Source organism: Felis catus, chromosome B1 (genome assembly GCF_018350175.1).
Source record: "Felis catus isolate Fca126 chromosome B1, F.catus_Fca126_mat1.0, whole genome shotgun sequence".
NCBI lineage: Eukaryota > Metazoa > Chordata > Mammalia > Carnivora > Felidae > Felis > Felis catus.
This window is the reverse complement of record NC_058371.1, coordinates 195,433,544-195,451,208: the sequence shown is the minus strand read 5'-3', so window position 1 is coordinate 195,451,208 and position 17,665 is coordinate 195,433,544. Positions and strand designations below refer to the sequence as shown.

The window sequence follows — 17,665 nt, the reverse complement described above, 5'->3', positions numbered from 1 at the left end:
TTTTTTTTCAACGTTTATTTATTTTTGGGACAGAGAGAGACAGAGCATGAACGGGGGAGGGGCAGAGAGAGAGGGAGACACAGAATCAGAAACAGGCTCCAGGCTCTGAGCCATCAGCCCAGAGCCTGACGCGGGGCTCGAACTCACGGAGCGCGAGATCGTGACCTGGCTGAAGTCGGACGCTTAACCGACTGCACCACCCAGGCGCCCCTGATATTCTTATTATATACTTGTATATATCATATGTATGTACATATATTTTATATATGTATATATAAAAGCTCTCTATCCTTTTGATTGTAAGAAATATTCCATAAATACGTAATATTTTAAGAGTATAAAAATGTAGATATGTAAAATCTCATTTTCGTAAAAAATCTATCTACCTATTTCATTAATTCAAAGGCACGCTTTTGCCTCCCATGTTTTAACACCTCTGGAATTAGAAAGTATCTTTTTTTTTCAAGTGTATTTATTTATTTTGAGAGAGAGAGACAGAGCGAGAGAAAGAAAGAGAATCCCAAGCAGGCTCCACACGGTCAGCGCGGAGCCCGACTCGAGGCTCCATCTCCCAAACTGTGAGATCGTGACCTGAGCCGAAATCAAGAGTCAGCTGCTTAACCTGATGAGTCACGCTGGCACCCCAGAAAGTACCTTAAAATTGCCACTGATCAAGTGGCAGTTAGGCTACAGTCATCGTCACGTGTTCTCGTTTCTAACTATTGATACTGCTGTGAATGATGTGCATCATGGATTCTGTGTGCTTTGATTTTAAACGTCATTTAAAGTGTCTTTTCAAAGATTGCATCATGATTTGGCAATAAAACAGAGGTAGTGTGTATTCAGAAAGTCCCAGGAACCTGGCAGCAAGAAATACCTGACGTATCAGGGAGGCAGATACTGTGTTGGAGGAAAAATACCTGTGATTTCATCTTTTCTTGCAAAGTAACCACCAAGTTCCGTGTGAGACAAGAAAGGAAGATATCCCAGAGCAGGTGAGGCTGTTCCATCTTGTTCCTGAGCTATTTTTCAAAAGATTATGTGGTGCATTCCCAGGCACACAGCTAACGGTGGGAAGAAATCATCAATCTCTTTCATTTCAAAGCAACAAGTGGATATGATGGATTCATGCCTCTAGTGAGACTATGATGAGTGTCATACTCTCAGTTTTTTCTTTCTTAGTATATAAAGTAATGATGATGCATTTTATAGTCAATAGCATCTTAGATTTCATGAAATATGGCATATGAGTTTTATATGTACGTAAAAAGAAAAGTCTGGAGGAACTGTGTATCAATCAAAGTAATAACATATCTGACTTGTGGGCTTACGAGTGGTTTTTTTTTTTTTTCTATCTTTGCCTCCTGTTTTTTAAAATGTTTATTTTTTGAGAGGCGTGGGAGAGAGAGAGAGAGAGAAAGTGCAAGTGGAGAGGGGCAGAGAAAGAGGGAGAGAATCCCAAGCAGGCTCTGTTTGAGGGGATCGATGCCACAAACCATGAGATCATGACCTTAGCTGAAATTAAGAGTTGGAGACTTAACTGAGCCACCCAGGTGCCCCTGCTTGGTTTCGTTTTTAATTTTTTCCACAACCAAGACATTACTTTTAGAACAAAAATGCTACTATTTAACAAAATTCAGGTTTTATATCATTTGTTTAAAAAGGTCAAGCATACAACTAAGAGGGAGCGAGGACGCTCCAGCCTACGTGTGTCCGCGGGTCACCTGGCTCCTGCCACAGCAGACACTGTCACGGCCACACTTGTGGACGCTGACGAGGCTCACGGCATCTCGGTTCCAGTCCCAGCAACACGTAGTGTGTGTGTCCTTAGAAGTCAGTGATACAACCTGAGTGTCGCCTCTCCTTGCCATAGAACAGGGGGGCCGATATCCTTCACAGGGCTAAGAACCGAGTGGAGTTTTCAGTTTTGAACCTCATCAGTTTCCGTGGACGTTGAATTACGTTTCTGGGTGTGCAGGTGTATGTGTGTGCGTTGGGGTGCGGAAACAGGGGTTTTAGGTTTAGTAACTTCCGGGTTAAATAAACTAACCTAATTTCTTGGAAATTTATGTGCACTGCTGATACATCCAGTGAACTTTCCAGAAGGGCCGCAGGGTGAGGAAGCCTCTCTTGGAACTAGTGCTTTGTGTGATGTAGAGCTGTTGAAACAGTTATCTCCTCCAGGAACTTTCTGGAAAGTTGACCTGGTGGTAAAGATGGCACCCATCATGGCCTCCAGTTCTCCCTGCTTGTCAGCTTCTAGAATGCTCTCTTCTCTAGGTTCTAACCTTGCTTAAAACTTGCCTTATACTTAAAAGAAAGCAAATAACAACGTCTTCCTCTGGTCTGTCAGGAGTTAGTCCTTCATCTGGCTTCCCTCTTCCCCCTGCCGGGTCCTGTGCCTGGACAGCAATCTCTGTGCAGCACAGCTGTTTCACTGATGTCACCCTTCAACACCTGGGTTCAGACTCGAATCCCTGGTGCCAGGCCTGGTGCAGGAGCTTGTCAGATACATATTCCCCAGCACGGTGGCTTCGATGGGAAGACAGGCCCTCGATTTCCTTCGCCTCAAGGAGGTGTCAATGGATGGTGAAGAACGCCTTATTCTTGACTTCATCATAATGGCTAAGCAGTAATTCGGGGAAACGTAAAGTGCTCTTGCACATAGGATGAATAGAAGACACGAAAATCACAGAAAGCAAGCAAACCTTTCGGCATCTGAGTTCGAATCGTCAACCGCCAGTCTCAAATCGGTTAGTAGGTTGACCAGTCGCTCGATGTCTGGGCTCCACTACAGGATGGTCCTGAGGTCGGTGGGCCTGCTGTTGGATTCCATCAGTGGCCCCCTCCCACGGGGCCTGGCAGGGAGAACCCCGACCTGGGGGTTAGGAGAGTTGAGTCCCAACTTTGCCACCAACCCACTTTGAGATCTCGCCGGGAAGAGGAACACTAGATGGCCATTCCTAATTGGGGTGCTTAGGGCAGGACATCGTTAGTAGGTTGTAGTCTTTACAAAGCCTAGGTGGTGGTGGTGGGGGTGGGGGGCATAACGTGCAGAGGCCTCAAGTTGGCAGGGAAGGACTGTGGTCATGCACGACCAGCTTTAGCTCAAGAGGAATTAGCCACATCACTTTCCACCAGGGGATTTTTCTGCCCCTTCGGGAAGTCTTGCTGGCTTATTCCAGCCCCGTCTCAGCTCCGCGATGTGCTGGTGTTCATGTTGCTCGCGGAGGGGCAGAGAGTGGTGGGGACAGTGGTAGCTGGGCGGAGACCAGGGGATGGCAAACACGGAGATGGTCTGTGCGGGTCTCCAGGGGAAGCTACAGGCATTTGGCGCAGACGTTTCTGTGGAGGCGAGGGCGGTCTCGTCCCCTGCAGAACGTTCAGCGTTCTGACCTCCTCCCTTCTACTAAACGCCAGCAGGACTGAATCATCGTGATGACCGAGAACTGCTCCCCTGTAGTTCCGGTGCCCCATGGGACGGTGTCCCCTCCCTACCTGGCTTTTAGAACAACTGGAAGCCACAATGGCCTAGCTGAGTTCCCACCAGAAAATTGCATTTCCCAGTGCCGATATTTAGCTCCAACTTTATAAAGAGGCAGCACTTCCTCCTGGTCCGATGACTCTGTCGCTGTCAGGCCATGCCCAGAACGGCTGTGACCCAACCGCATACGCAGGTTTCGCACTGAGAATGCAGTTTGAGGTGTTTCTGGTAATCCAATCTAAACCCCACAGTGCAGAGACTGTGGCTCCAGGACTTTGGGGCCTTGGAACCAACTCTGGCTTCTTCCCTTGACTAAGAAAAGCCACTTTCCATTTCTGAGCTTTGGTTAAATTCATCCACTTAAATGAAAACGAGTAACTCTCTTGTTCTTGTGTCCAAGGTCCCTTCCAGATCCAACATTCAGTTCTACCGAGGGGACACCACGGACTCATATGTGAAAGTGAAAATGGAACAGTATCTCCAACACTAAGTATTTGAAGAGAAGAAGTGTTTTTCACAGGAAGAACATTTAAAATACGGAAAAAAAAAAAAAATCTTACCGCTCAAGTTTTGGAAACATCTTATAATTTATATATAAAATCTTGTAAGAAACCATGTAAAATGACAGAAATATCCACCTTACATCAAGAGTCAAAAAAAAAAAAATTCACACACACTGAATGTAAATTTTAATTATAAAACAATATGAACAAAACATTTTAAAATAATCTCAATTATTTGGCAACTCATCACATCCATTGCTAGAGACAAATTTGATCTTAAGAAAAATGTAATCTTATGAAAAAACTTAGGTTGGACAGTTTGTTCATATGGGAGTTAAAACACGTTTAAAAAAGAACCCGGCGATAAAGCCAGTTTCTATCTTGAAATCACCGTGTATAAAACAACATAAAATCCTGAAGCTCGATAGACAGGAGTGACCTAATCTCAATGCATTTCTCGTCACCGAGAAAGGACAATACGGAAAGAAAATGGGTAGAAGCCTCGGGGTAGCACAGAGGGGAGGAACGAACACCGACAGAGAGGTTTTTGCTGCAGGTGACGGGACGTAGGTACATTCTTAAAAACAGTCACAGCTGTGAACAGAAAAGCAATGCAGACCCTTTCTGGAGCTAAACTACTTTACTGGGATACATGCGAGAAGATTCTGTATTTCCTGCCGGGTCATATTCATATAGTTACAAGGCAGGCAGCGTCCTAAAACATCTCTACTGATGACTGCATAGCATTGAAACCCACCCCACCCCCTTTTTTTTATAAAAAAAAATAATAAAATAAAATAAACAGATATATAGTAAAGTTCACAGATAAGTTTTCTCTGTAAAATAAATAAAGTGTTCATTGATTAGCATCATACATAGAGTAAAATACAACCTATTTTTACATGTTTATATACTGTACACAGATTACCAGTAGGCAGCCTGGTGTCTGATGGGCTGGAAGGGTTCGCATTAGTGACGTGTCCCATCGGGAAATCCCAATTTCACATGTTAAAATATACAACTACTTTGTTTTGAGTTCAGATACAAAGTAAACTTATTTTCCTTTATCTGAAATAAATGTACATAATATCTTCTATGAACAGTAGTTTATAAAGCTGTTTAAAACAGAACAAGAAAAAGCTTGCACCTAGAAACTCAGAGCACATGCATGTCCTTTCCCTGGTTTAAAAAAAAAAAAAAAAAGCTTGTGGCCCCGAGGCTCGTCCCTCCTCTCTCCGCGGTGTCCTCCACAAGCCAGGGGCGGCGGCGGCCAGGATCACCGCTTGGCCTTCTTCGAAGGGGCTTCTTCCACCCTCTGCTGGCCTCTAGTTCGGGCTCCGGGGGGGCTGGCCTCCCTCTTGCGCTTGCTAGGAGGGGAGAGCTGGGCCTTCGACCTGCAGGAAAGAAAAGTCGAGGCAGTGATGAGAGCTGAAGGGAACGGCCTCAGTAACTTGGGAGTTCTTTAACCAAGGGGAGGTTTGGACTTTAGAGCCAGGAGGAGAAAGCCCGGGTCACGTTTCCGCAGGAAGAGGCGGCTCTAGGGGGGAGCAGCGCTGAGTGGTCATCCGCTGACCGCCTCGTACAGACGGCACAAGGGCAGCTCGGAGGCCTGTAATCTGCTTCCAGCTCCCTCATGCTCCGGGTGCCCGCCTGGGTCCAAGCACCTTCTTCTCTGGGTCCTAGTTCTTCTGTCTACAAAGTAACCAACAGCCAGTCCTCCACGCACTGCCCCGAGTTGAGACAGCCAGCGGGACCCCAGCAGGGCTGTCCGCTATGTCTGGGCGAGGGCCCGATCGTGTTTCACGGGCCAGTTTACAGAGAAGGGCTGGCAATGGTAGAAAAGGCACCGGAGGGGGAGTTCGGGGCGGGTGGGGGAGGCGCACATGGGTGGCTCAGTCAGTTAAGTGTCCGACTTTGGCTCACATCATGGTTCATGGGTTCGAGCCCCCCATCAGGCTCTGAGCTGACAGCTCGGAGCCTGGAGCCTGCTTTAGATTCTGTGTCTCCCTCTTTCTCTGCCCCTCACCTGCTCATGCTCTGTCTCTCTCTCTCAAAAATGAATAAACGTTTTTAAAAAAAAAAAAAAAAAGGCACTGGAATTTCCTAAGAGCATTCTGGCCAATCTCCTCGCTCTCCTGTCTGCCGTGACAATGATCTGTTGGAAACCCCAACGAATCGTGTCACTGTCCTGTTTAGTATTATATGGATGTCCTTGTTGACTATCTGATGCTTTCAAGATAAAGTCATCCCGAGAATTCAGAAGTCCTTTACAGTTAGCCCTTGACTTCGACACCACCCTGGGCTACGGTCCTGCCGAAGTCCTGCCGTTCCCAAACACGACATTCCTTTACGTTTTCGTGCTTTGACATGTGAATTCTTGGAGAATCACCCACACCTCCCATCTAGCAAACGTGCGCGTTTTTAGGCCCCAGTTCAAAAGCAACTCCTTCCGGGAAGCCGTCGTCCTCACAGAGCAAGCTGCTCTCTTCCAACTAGAGGATACAGTCATCGTTCTAGAACGACACGTGAACAGACCTCAATAGGAAATGCCACCGGCATTGCTTCTATTAAATTTCGTTCACGAAAATTTTGTTTCGGTGACAGAGGCAGAATGTGAACACAGGTGATGCTGCAAAACCGTTTTGGCGCGGTTGGGGCCAAGGAAAGTTGAAAATCACGTCCACGCGTCCGCGTCCTAGGCTGCTTCTCCAGGGCGGCTGCTGGGTCCAGTACCGGGTACGCAGGCACGTGTCCGCGCCTGTCCGTGTGCTACCCGGGAAGGAGAACACCACGGAAGCCAAGTCTGCAGGGGCGGACCAGTGGGGCCACACCGACAGGAGAATGCGTTTGCTCTATCGTTCTTCTGACGGCACAGGGACAGAACTCAAACGGAGGCAGCTGCGCTTGTACAGGACGCGGTTCCGGCGGGCCCGCATGAGCGAACGTCCACCTCGAGCCAAGTCGGGGAAGCCGCCGGCCACTAAGTGAACACCTATTTGCCGGGCAGCCGGTGTATGCCGGGCCTGTGCCCCATGCCATGTGGCGGGGAACAGCAGCTCTCGGTCAGGGTGCTTCTTCCCGGCCGGGGGGGGCTCGGTGGGCCCCCCAGGATGCGGTCTGTGACCAGCGGCACCAGCATCACCTGGGGCTGTTGGCAACGCAGACTCTCGGCCCCCCCACCCCGCAGAATGGCAATCTTCTTCCTAGCAAAAGTGTCCATGATTGGTCTCCAGTTCCGCTTTGGGAAATACGGACCAGCCTTTCCTGAGATTCATCCCCTCCCTGATGAAATAAGGATAAATACTACATTCCACATAATGAGGATTAAATGGAGAATCTATGTGAAAGGCGCCTGGCCCTTTAGTCCGCTTCCCTTTCCAGGACGTGGGGATATCAGCGCATGTACACATTATACACACCCGTATGCTGTGAGAAGCAAACTGTCGTAGGACAGGTCGCGACAGCCTTTGTACAGCGTGAAGAGTCTTCTATCTTTCGGTGCCATGACGTACGGAAAGTAAGACACGCCCCGCATCTCAAGGAAGAAGCTTACAGTCCGAGGGGGACCCACTGCCATCCTCCGCACAGCAGGCGAGAGGTGCGGCAGGAAGGACAGCAAAGACACCGAAGCAGCGGCGGGGGGGTGGGGGGGGGTGCTCCTGAGGAGGGAGAGTCAGGATGGCAGTGCCTGGCTTACTGGGGGCTGGTGGCAAGGGCGCTGGAGACCCAGCACAAGCCAAGGCCAAAAAGGAGGCCTCGGCGCAGCCTGTGGGAAGCGGCAGGACGAAGGGGGCTGTGGACGGTGGGGGCCGAGCCAGAAGCGGCCGTTTTGCTCGTTACCCCATCGCCTCGCCAACACTCCGGCTAAAACACAAATGGTTCTGGGCTATGAGATGCCCGACCATGCTGTGCTGGGTTAGCCAAGCACTCAGACCCGTGGCCACCTGGGAAGAAACACACCCCACCCTCGGCCCTGGTGGACGGGAGCCGGCAGGGAAGGCGCACAAGGGTCAAGGGCAAGTCCATGTAGCAGGGCTGACATTCCTTCCACAGCCACTCCAATTCCTTTTGGAGGAGGTTTCCATTTGGGAAACCAATGATCCCAAAAGACAGATCTTAAAGGAACTTGGGAAGAAAACATTATCGTACCAAAAATAGGCTCAGGGCATTAAAAAAGACTTGGAGTGTAAGCAGGGACTTACCTTCCTAATGGGGGAGAGTTACTAACTTTCTCGCTGGCAGATAACTTCTCTTTTGCTAATTTTTGGCGATTTCTAGAAGAAACTGTCTCTGGGCTGCCATGTTTGGATGCTGCAGGTGCCGATGGCTTGCTAGGATGCTTTCTGAAACAGATTACAGAAACACCGGGCAGTGGTACCCTCAGCACTCCAGTCCCGGGGCCTGTCCCGAAAGGACAAGGCTCCTCGTGGGTGAGTCAGAGAATGGGGACTAAAAGCAGAAAATGGTTGGTTTTCCGGACCGATGGTAAAAAGTGGACCTGATGTCGTCTACCACGAACTGCCCGCACGGCTCTGGATTTGCTTTGATTGTGTGGGAGGTTTTTCCATGATTTAGAGGAAGAGGAATCTGTGATAATAACAAATACACTGGCTGACAAGATAGCAATCCCCACAGTGCTCCCCGCAGGAGAGTAAGGGCCCAGAGTCACAGAAGTACAAGTCACAAGGCTAACGGATGAGGCCCTGGGACTGGGCGGAGTAACGGTCTGCACAGGTAACAGGGGACCGGAGAGCTGGCTCGCCAGGAAGCCCGGGAGAGAAAGCTCATGTGAGCTGCTGTGCGGCTCCAGCAGAGAACGGAGAGCCGGGCGCACGGCTGGCTGCAGCGCGTCCCTACGAGATAAGGTGGGGCGATCCTCTCCCGGGTTCCTTAGCCCACACGTTGTGCAGGACATGTGTGCAGAGCAAGTGCTCCGGAGTGACACAGAAACTCTGGGGAACACATGGATGATGAGGGGGTTCAAAGTAAGAGGACACCTAGAAGTTGCCCACAAGCGTTTAGGGAAATGCTGGAGAGGAGCTCCCGGAGCAGATCCAGAACAAGGGCAGACGCCTCTGGGAGGCCAGCTCCTACTGCGCACAAGGAATAGAATGCCAAGCAGGGGTGGCTTCCTCGCCCCCGAGGACCCCGCCGCGGGAAGGCCTTCCGAGAGGAGCCGCGGGCGCAACAGGTTAGCAGCACTAACCCACGGAGGCCCCGGCCAACCCCCAGCATCTGGAATTAACCAGAGCCAAAGCCCTGGAACCAATCAACGGATGCCAAGGAATCGAAACTAAGACAAGAGAATCCCTTTGTAAGTCAGAAGCCCTGAAGGCACGTTAAGGAGAGCGCTGACAACCTAGGCGATCACGGAATCCGAAGTCGAGTCAGGTTTGTTTTCAAAGAATGAATTCGAAACACCTGACCGCTACCTGCAGACGCTCACTCAGAGACCACAAGAAGGCCCACAGACTGGCCGCGAGGCGGGCCCGACTGTCCCGGCGGAGGCGGCGGCCTTGCAGCGGTTCTGAGCCCGATGCAGGGGACTGCGCTCCACTTCCCGCCCTCTCCCACTCTGGCTCTTCGGCTTATCTGAGCTGCTCCAGCTAAAAACCAAGTACGAGGCCACCCGCCACCTCTCTTCACCACGCGAGCTCCTGAAGTCTCGTGGCTCTGAAATCTGATTCTTGGAGAAACCAAACTGTGGCGCCAGTGGCTGCTGATGAGTTAAGTATGGAGTGATCAGAAACGGTGATTTTGGAGCACCTGGCTGGTTCAGGCGGTGGAGCGTCCGACTCTTGATTTGGGCTCGGGTCACGAGCTCACGGTTCGTGGGTTCCAGCCCTGTGCTGGGCTCTGCACTGATTCTCTCTCTCTCTCTCTCTCCCTCTGCCCCTTCCCTGCTTGCTCTCTCTCTACCTCAAAAAAAAAAAAAAAAAAACTAAAAGAAATAGGTTGATTTTAAGTTTTCACGTAAACACACGTCACTATTACTGCTACACGACGGTGACAGATATAATCAAGTGATACTCTTGAAATAAATGTTCCCGAACTTTTTGCTGAATCTTGGGTAATGAAAGGACAGAAGATGATGCCACAATTAGCGGCTTGTGAATCACCTTAAACATGGAAAATACTCTCGCTTTAGCAGGTTAATAAACCATAAAGTGATGCAACAGGTCTCAAAATGTGCCCTGGGGAAAAGAACGCTGACTGATACTAACAGGTGCGGGTGGGGGTATAACTGGCGAATAATGTCTGTTCAGACAAAGTTCAACAGGTTTCTTTCCTTTAGGACCACGCCAAGCCCTTGATATTCTCATGTGCACTGGGACTCCTGAAGGACAAAGAATTCACTGGCACTCCCCAAACTCATTTGCCCACGGCACTCTGTCTTCCGGAGGCTTCTGCTGACCCAGGGCCTGGGAGAATGAACTCTGGGAAACATGAAGTAACTTATGTGAGGAAAAAATGGTCGCGTGCGGGCAATTTCCCACGGTCAACCTGGTCCGGGCCACCGGCTGCACGCGCCTCACCAGTGACGGGTGTGCCTGCCTCCTCTCTCGCTGGAGCTGAGCCGGCTGCAGGCGGGGCCTGTGTGCGCGCCTCCCTTCCCCCACGGGCCCAGCACGGAATCCGAGACACCGAGGGACGCTCAGTAAGGAGCTGTACCGGGACCGAACGGGTTCCACCAAACGGGCTTTGGGACCCTGGCAAAGACTCGAAAGTGAGGGTGGAAGGAGGGTTTCTCCGAGAACTGCAGGGTGCGAGGGCTGAGAGCACGTGCTCTCTGCTCAAGATACGAGGAAAGGACACAGCTTACACCGCGGCACGAGGGGGTCAATGAAAAGAGAATCCCGTGAAACCCGAAGCTGCTTTCTGACGGGAGAAGCTGGTGAAGGCCTTTGGAAGCTCTCTGCCCCCGTTACCTCTGAGCCTCGGATCTGGTGGTGGACCTCGTGGTGGCTCCCGAGGGCTCATCCTCTTCCTCCTCTTCCTCGTCCTCCTCAGACTCCGGGTCTTTCTTGTCCTCGGTGGCTTCAGACACTGATTTCTGGCGTTTCCTTTCTGGCTCTGAGGATTCTGCTCAAACAGAAGGGTAACACCTGGATTCTACAATTCCCCGAGACACTTCCAGAGGAGAGTCATGGCGCTTAGAGCGTAGGATATGAGGGACTTGGAGGCAGAAGAAGCGGTTTTCCATTTCCTTTTGTTTCAGCACTTGCAACTCAGAACTGTTTAACTTAATCTCAAACACATTTGCGATAGTTTACTTAGGCAGTTCACAGCCAGCATTCACGAAAAATCCACATGTACTCAGAAAAGCATCTGGGATGTACCATTTCTGACATGGGATTAGAGCCATTTCACACATATTTATGTAATATTAATACTAGCTGTGCCCCACTGGATTTTCCCTCATCCAGAGAAAAACTCTTAAAAAGGTGATTTTGAAATGGTAAGACTCCGCAATTAAGAACGTGCCAGAAACATACCAGCGTCGTCTGACAGAGTGAGCGAGCGCTTGGGCTTTCTTCCTCTCCGACGCACGCTCGCTACTGCTTTTTCTTCACCATCATCCTAGAAGCAGTGACGATAAAGTGAAAAGGGTGGTTAACTGAACATTTACTAAGTTTATTCCTGAAGGATGGACCTTGATGAGAAAATTGACTTACATTGCTTGTACTTCTTTCTTGTGGGGTAGTGGTTTCTTTATTGGACTCATCTTTAAGAAAAGGAAAATCTCTGCATTAATACTTGGTGTAAAATCAATTTTCAACAGTCTGGCTTCTTGTCTCCGAATGTACCAGTGCTGATTAATGCCCTGTTACCCCAGCTGTCACCATCTTGTATCAGGCAAGCGGAGCTCGAGTCAGAATACCCAGCAGAAAGTACATCTGAATCCAAGTCGAGACCTCCAAATCTGTGCTTCAGACCCGTCAGAGGTCACCTGCGCCATCTGGGAAAATTATTTAAATTCCCCAAGCCTCAGTGTTTCACCTGTAAGCTGAGGACCTGGCTTAGCCCACCCTTTCAGCTCGAATGCTCTGAACCCAGAAAAGGAGGAGGAAAGGGACATCTGGGACACCTCGGGACACACCGGGAGCTGCGCATCAGGACGAGAGACCTCACAGAGACCTCGGTGTAGCTCCCTCTCTGTTATAATCCCCATTTCACAGTTAGGAAAAATGAGGCCCAGGTAACTTGATGTGAGTAATTTGTTCGGAGGCACATCACAAGTGCGTGCTAGCTGGAATGCTCTGACTGTAAACAGTTATATTGGAGCAATGAGAAAAGCACATATTAGAGGCCGATTTTAGGTTGTGTGTGCCTGGTCTTTACATACATGCTTCCTGTAGACGTTACAGCTTTCTGACGGTGTATCTGAAGTTTAGTTTAAGGCGCTGTTTGAAGTTATTAAAGTTATGTAGATGGAACAGTCACGTCAAGAAGGCTGGCAGTGGAGGAGCCTGCCTCAACCGGCCATCGTTACCGAGACTCAGAAAATCACTGCCAAACCACTGATCACGCAGCTCAGATTAGACTCTTTCGAGGGGATTCAAGTTATAAAGGTTTCTTGTTATATGGATTCAAAATTATAAAATTATGAATAAAAAAATTATGAATAAAAACTGGTTAAAAACCAAACATAACAAGTCCCCTTTGTAAAAAAAAAAATAAATAAAAATAATGATAATTAGCCAACCTTAATTTTCCAAGAGACAAGAAAAACCGGAATTTGATCACAAGATCAAATGTGATCAGTTAAACGCGGAGAAGTTTTTAAATCACGTATTTGCTTTACCTTGCTGAGAACATGTACTTTCCTGATCTAACCAGCTGTTTATTTGATCCCAAATCGTGGTCACATTCATCTTTTTGCCTGTGCCAATCCTTTAAAACCCACCAATGGGTCTTGTTGGTTTTAAGTACAAAGTTTTAAACCACGTAAGTAATATATACACATTGTACAAATTCTGGAAAATGCAGGTAACGAAAAGAACACGGAATGTTCCCATGATCCCACCACCCCGGGCCAATCATTGTCAACATTCTGGAGTATTTTTCTCCTTGGAACGAGGACCAAAATAACGGAAGCAATTTTATCTCTTGCACTCGGCCTCTAGAACTGCACAGGCTACTTTCAAAACTGTGTGAGAACAACAGGCTTCTGAGTATCAATTCCTATCTTCCTGGTACGAGTGCCCAGTCCCCAGCCTGACCCATCTCTTCCTTAAACATACCTAGTAAATTATGGTTTGGACACGGCAGTGTCGCCCGTATTTTACTTTTGGTTGCCTTCACCCTCCTCTCTGGAGGCTTCCTCAAGAAGCCTGAAGCCAAGAAGGGCTCCTGTCACAAGAGAGGCCAGTAGCAAGAGTCTCCCAAGGGCTACGAGGGCAACTGTTGAAACCCACTTCACTGAGAAACAATGAAACTCTGAAACCTTCCCCCATAGGCGGCCGCCTCCGCTCTGTCCCTAGATCCCGTGCAGAGCAACGCTCGAGGCATACCTGCTTGCGTTAATTTTGGTTTGCTGCCAGGTGGAGACTGTTCTACCTAAAGTTAAACAAAGAAAAAACTGAAGTCAGCAGTTAGTTGTCACCATCAAGAAAGTCAGCAATTACGTAAGGAAGGTTCAAGATCGCTACGACGTAGGCAGAATCTGTGGAACCTGTCTCCTGTCGTTGGCTAGGTCTACCAAGAGAACATGGATGCCGTGCTTGTGAACGCATGGTCTTTCCACAGGAGGACCGGGGCTGCCACGAGCCTCGTCCCCGGCCGCTCTGCTGCTATGCTGGGAGAGGAGCACCGGAGGGGACGTGGCATGGCCCACTGTTAATATTCCCCAACTCGGGCAAACCATCTTACACGTTGTAAAGTGCATTCACACGTGGCTCCTCGGTCCTGCTGTCTTCTAATAACTCTACTGAGAGAAGCACGGCAGGTACTGTTACAGTTCTTTACATCCAAAGACACGGGAGTCTCTGGAGGCTCACATCACTAGCCTAGTGCACAGCTCTGGCAGGAAGTGGCAGAGTGGAGACTCCAGTTCCATTTGGTTTTGTTAAAACACTGGACGTGTGTTTGTCCTTCTAATAACGCTGCCCTTGAAACTCATGCAGTGAAGTCTTGACGCAATGATTTTGTTGGACGGTACACGTCAGGGCCAAAGACAAAGAAAAGATAAAGTATCGCTGAGGATTTTCCTGCACTGATATCAGGGTGCGTTTTATCATGAAAGGAACTCCATAGGGAGTAGTAACAGGTGAGACACAGTGAGGGTTTCCATAAAGAAGCCATTATCTAAAAATCACATACAACAGCCATTTTCTACATCTTAATCAAGGATGACAAGAAGGTAAGTCCCTACGTAATTTCTATATAACCAAACTTACACGTGAGGGTGGGATCGGACTGAAAAACAGTATGTTTACGTAAAGTTACTGGTAACTGAAATGTTATTTAAATGGTTATTCAGGATTCTATTTGAGGAACTCGTTCAATGCTTTCCAAATATTAAAAAAAAGTAAAGTGGTTCAGAACACGAATGCTGCAGTATATACTATCCAGGTCCAGAGCAAATGCTCCCAGATTTCTCATGTGCTGCAATTACTCACAGTGACAACACCAGGATCTGTTTTGCAATCTTCTTCTAAAAAATACAAAAATAAAAATCTCACTTAGAAAATCGGTTTGAAAATATCCTTTTTTTTTTTTTTTTTTTTACATAAGCTCTATGCCCGATGTGGGCCTCAAACTCACAACCCTGAGATCAAGAATCTAACGACTGAGCCAACCACGCCCCCCTGGAAACGTCTTTCCTGTGAACCGAGAACACATGAAAATAAATACCTACTTGTTTTTAACGCTGTTTCCACGGGGTATTTACGGGGTCTTCCTCTTTTCCTTTTAATAATTACTGGCTGATCCTCCTAAGGGGGGAAGGAAACAAAGAGCAATAAAATTTTGTTGTTGTCTCCAAATGAGATTTAGAGTTCTCTCCTAAGACGCAGGTCTCAGATCCCAGCTCTGTCACTTAAAAAAAAATACCTGGCCCAGGGCTCCATTCCCAGTCGTGCATTGTCACCTTGTAAACACGGAGAGCTGTACTACTAATTCGTGGAGTCCTGGGGATTAGGTGATGAGCTAACGGAAGTGAGTGCTTAGCGTCAGCTTTTACTTCTGCAGTCGACATATATGTGCACTTAAATATGGATTCAGTCCTAGTCACCTGTGACCAAATGTTATCCCTTATGAAAAAAATAAAGCAGGCCACTGATCTTCTCATACACAAGTGTGAGAAAACAAAGAGAACTATTCAGAAGTTGTATCAAGTCAGGCAAACTTGGTCACAGTCATCTGGATGTGGCTGGTGTATAGGTTGTTTCCCTTGATTTATGGGCCTGTCTCAGGCCAGCGGGATTCTGCCTCCACCGCACCCCCGCCCCAGGCTCTGCACATCCCCCAGAGTAGAGGGGGATGTGGCTGGAGGTCGGCCTGCCCTCCTGAAAGTGGGTCCCATTCAGCACTCGCTGTGGGCCTTCTGTGCACCCGGCTGTGCTGTCCCCGTTTCGTCCTGTCTAGACTCCAGGGCTCAGCAGTCCTGCTCTCTGACCTAAACACTGAGGTACAGCTCTGGGCTGATCCTACATGGTCGTGACAGAAATAGGCCTCTTAAAACGTTCGGATGAAATGAAGTGAAAATGAAGAGAACAAGATTAACCACAACGACACCGATGATACGATGCGCGGCGTGAAACGGTGGCCCAGCGCGCTGAAAAAACAAACGACCTCAAAGGCACCTGGCAAAAACTTTCGGTAATCGCCTTCAACGCACTCTATTTCTCGTTAGTACTCGCGTATCTGAACAAGAAGACAGGAAGGACGCTGCTTACCTCCTGAGATTTCACCGTGTCATCGTCATTCTGCTCCGTCTTTTCGCCAGCAGCTTCCCCGCTGCTGTATTCGTCTGCAGAAAGAGCACAGCTCGGTTCACTGCTGGGGACCCCGGGCAGCCGCGTCGCCACCACACCCGTCCAAGCGGCCTACGCGGTCCCAGTCACCGACGCGCACACACGCCATCCTCAGGCCTGTGCAGCCCAAGTTAAGGCGCTGGAGTCTGGCTAACTGATAAGCGTACTTTGGGCAGAGTTAAGATCCAAATTCAAAACGATTCCCAAGCCCTGGGGCTATGAAGTGTGAGCCACCGGATTCTCCGGGAAGGACAGCTGAGTCATCTGCAGCTGTGGCCAGCGAAGCCTGGGGACAGAGACGCTGACACTTGGAAGGATTAGTCTCTCCCAACAACGTATCTAAGTCTGTGTATCACTCACCTTTTTCGTCCGTGGCCCGTGAGGCAGTGCTGTTCGTCTTAGAGCTCATTTTAGATAATTCTTCCAGATCTCCTGCGTTCTCCTCCTATGGAGAGGTTGAACAAGACCAGAAGCTTCCTCACCCTGCCTCCTTTTGTCCTTCCCAAAGTTTTCCTTTCTATTTCAAAACGTATTTCCTAGGAGTTTTTGTAGAAGTTTGTTGCACAATTTTTAAAAAGTAACTGTTTTTGCTGCTAGTGAGGCTATACCAAAAGATACAAATTCCCAAGGCAGACCCACAGGAGATAAGGCTAGACTTTACAGAAACAAGGCCATTCTTCTTTCCCCTGCAAAACAGAAATCACTCTTCCTCCCTCAGGCTGGATTTTGTCTTTTTGTGAGAAACTCCAGAGAAGAACTGATAGGAATTTGCAACAGATTTCTTTTGTTCGTTGGGAGGTGGAGGAGGGGGTAGGGGGTGGGGTGGGGAGGGATAAAGGGGAAAGTGCCTGTGAGAATCTGGGGGGATCCAGCTGGGCTGATTTAGAGCAATGATCTCGCAACACACGAAGTCATCCCTTAGGGGCAAAAAAGTTTTGAGCAAGAAACATCGAAATGCTATACTGTAATACTAACATAGTACGTAAACAAAACCACATAAATTAAAATATAAAATGAGAATTCTGTCTTACAACATTGAAGATATTATCGGTATGTGATTTTTTTAGTGAAAATGGTTGGTATCTTTGACCTAAATTTAACATGAAAAAACTTACATGAAATTGAAGGGAAAATATAAAGGTACGCCTTCAACCTGGTCTCTCCAAATCTAGGTGTACTGTCTCAGGATTCTTGTTCAGCACAGGGCAGGGGGAGGGATGCGGTTAAAATCCTCTTTCTTTCCTTCACCATGACCAATTGAAATTCATGACGTTACATGGCTCCCTCTCTGGTTGTTAAAATCCTGCCATTACTTTTTATTTAGTTCATTGGTCACTGGGAGAAAAGAGAGACTCTGAACTGGTTTTACTAAGCTAGAATTCAACTGCATGTATGGACATAAGCTGACTTCAATACTTCTGGAACAAAGTGGAAAAAATAAATTAGGGAAAGAGAGAACAGGGAGACGGAACTAGTTTGGAAGAGACAAAAAGCAGCACTGAGTCTCAGAAATGGAAGCGTGCCCAAGAAGAGGTGTCGCCAGGAAATGCAGAAACGGGGGCCTGGAGAGCAAGGGCAGAAATACAAATTTGTGAGCCGCCTCCCTGAGTCCTCAGGGGAGAGTAAGACCATGTGAACGAGAGGCAGTGGGTGAGGCCAATCCTTGGACGACTTCTATTTTAAGTCCAGGAAGTAAAGTA

At 48.4% G+C, this 17,665-nt stretch overlaps 1 protein-coding gene across 3 annotated transcripts in view; it reads right to left on the bottom strand.

The window, feature by feature from the left end:
* Positions 1 to 4,150: 4,150 nt before the first annotated feature.
* Positions 4,151 to 17,665, bottom strand: part of BOD1L1 (biorientation of chromosomes in cell division 1 like 1) — a 54,324-nt gene continuing 40,809 nt past the window's right edge. For 2 of the 3 annotated variants that reach the window (XM_019829965.3, XM_045056578.1), the window contains exons 18-27: positions 16,326 to 16,410; positions 15,888 to 15,961; positions 14,849 to 14,924; positions 14,610 to 14,644; positions 13,503 to 13,548; positions 11,664 to 11,713; positions 11,484 to 11,568; positions 10,917 to 11,070; positions 8,190 to 8,330; positions 4,151 to 5,381 (exon numbers count right to left, since the gene is read on the bottom strand). In XM_019829965.3, coding sequence (XP_019685524.3) covers positions 5,264 to 5,381; positions 8,190 to 8,330; positions 10,917 to 11,070; positions 11,484 to 11,568; positions 11,664 to 11,713; positions 13,503 to 13,548; positions 14,610 to 14,644; positions 14,849 to 14,924; positions 15,888 to 15,961; positions 16,326 to 16,410 — 864 coding nt within the window. In that variant the 3' untranslated portion in view covers positions 4,151 to 5,263. The remainder of the gene's footprint in view (positions 5,382 to 8,189; positions 8,331 to 10,916; positions 11,071 to 11,483; positions 11,569 to 11,663; positions 11,714 to 13,502; positions 13,549 to 14,609; positions 14,645 to 14,848; positions 14,925 to 15,887; positions 15,962 to 16,325; positions 16,411 to 17,665) is intronic. The other variant, XM_023253306.2, reaches the window with a different exon arrangement.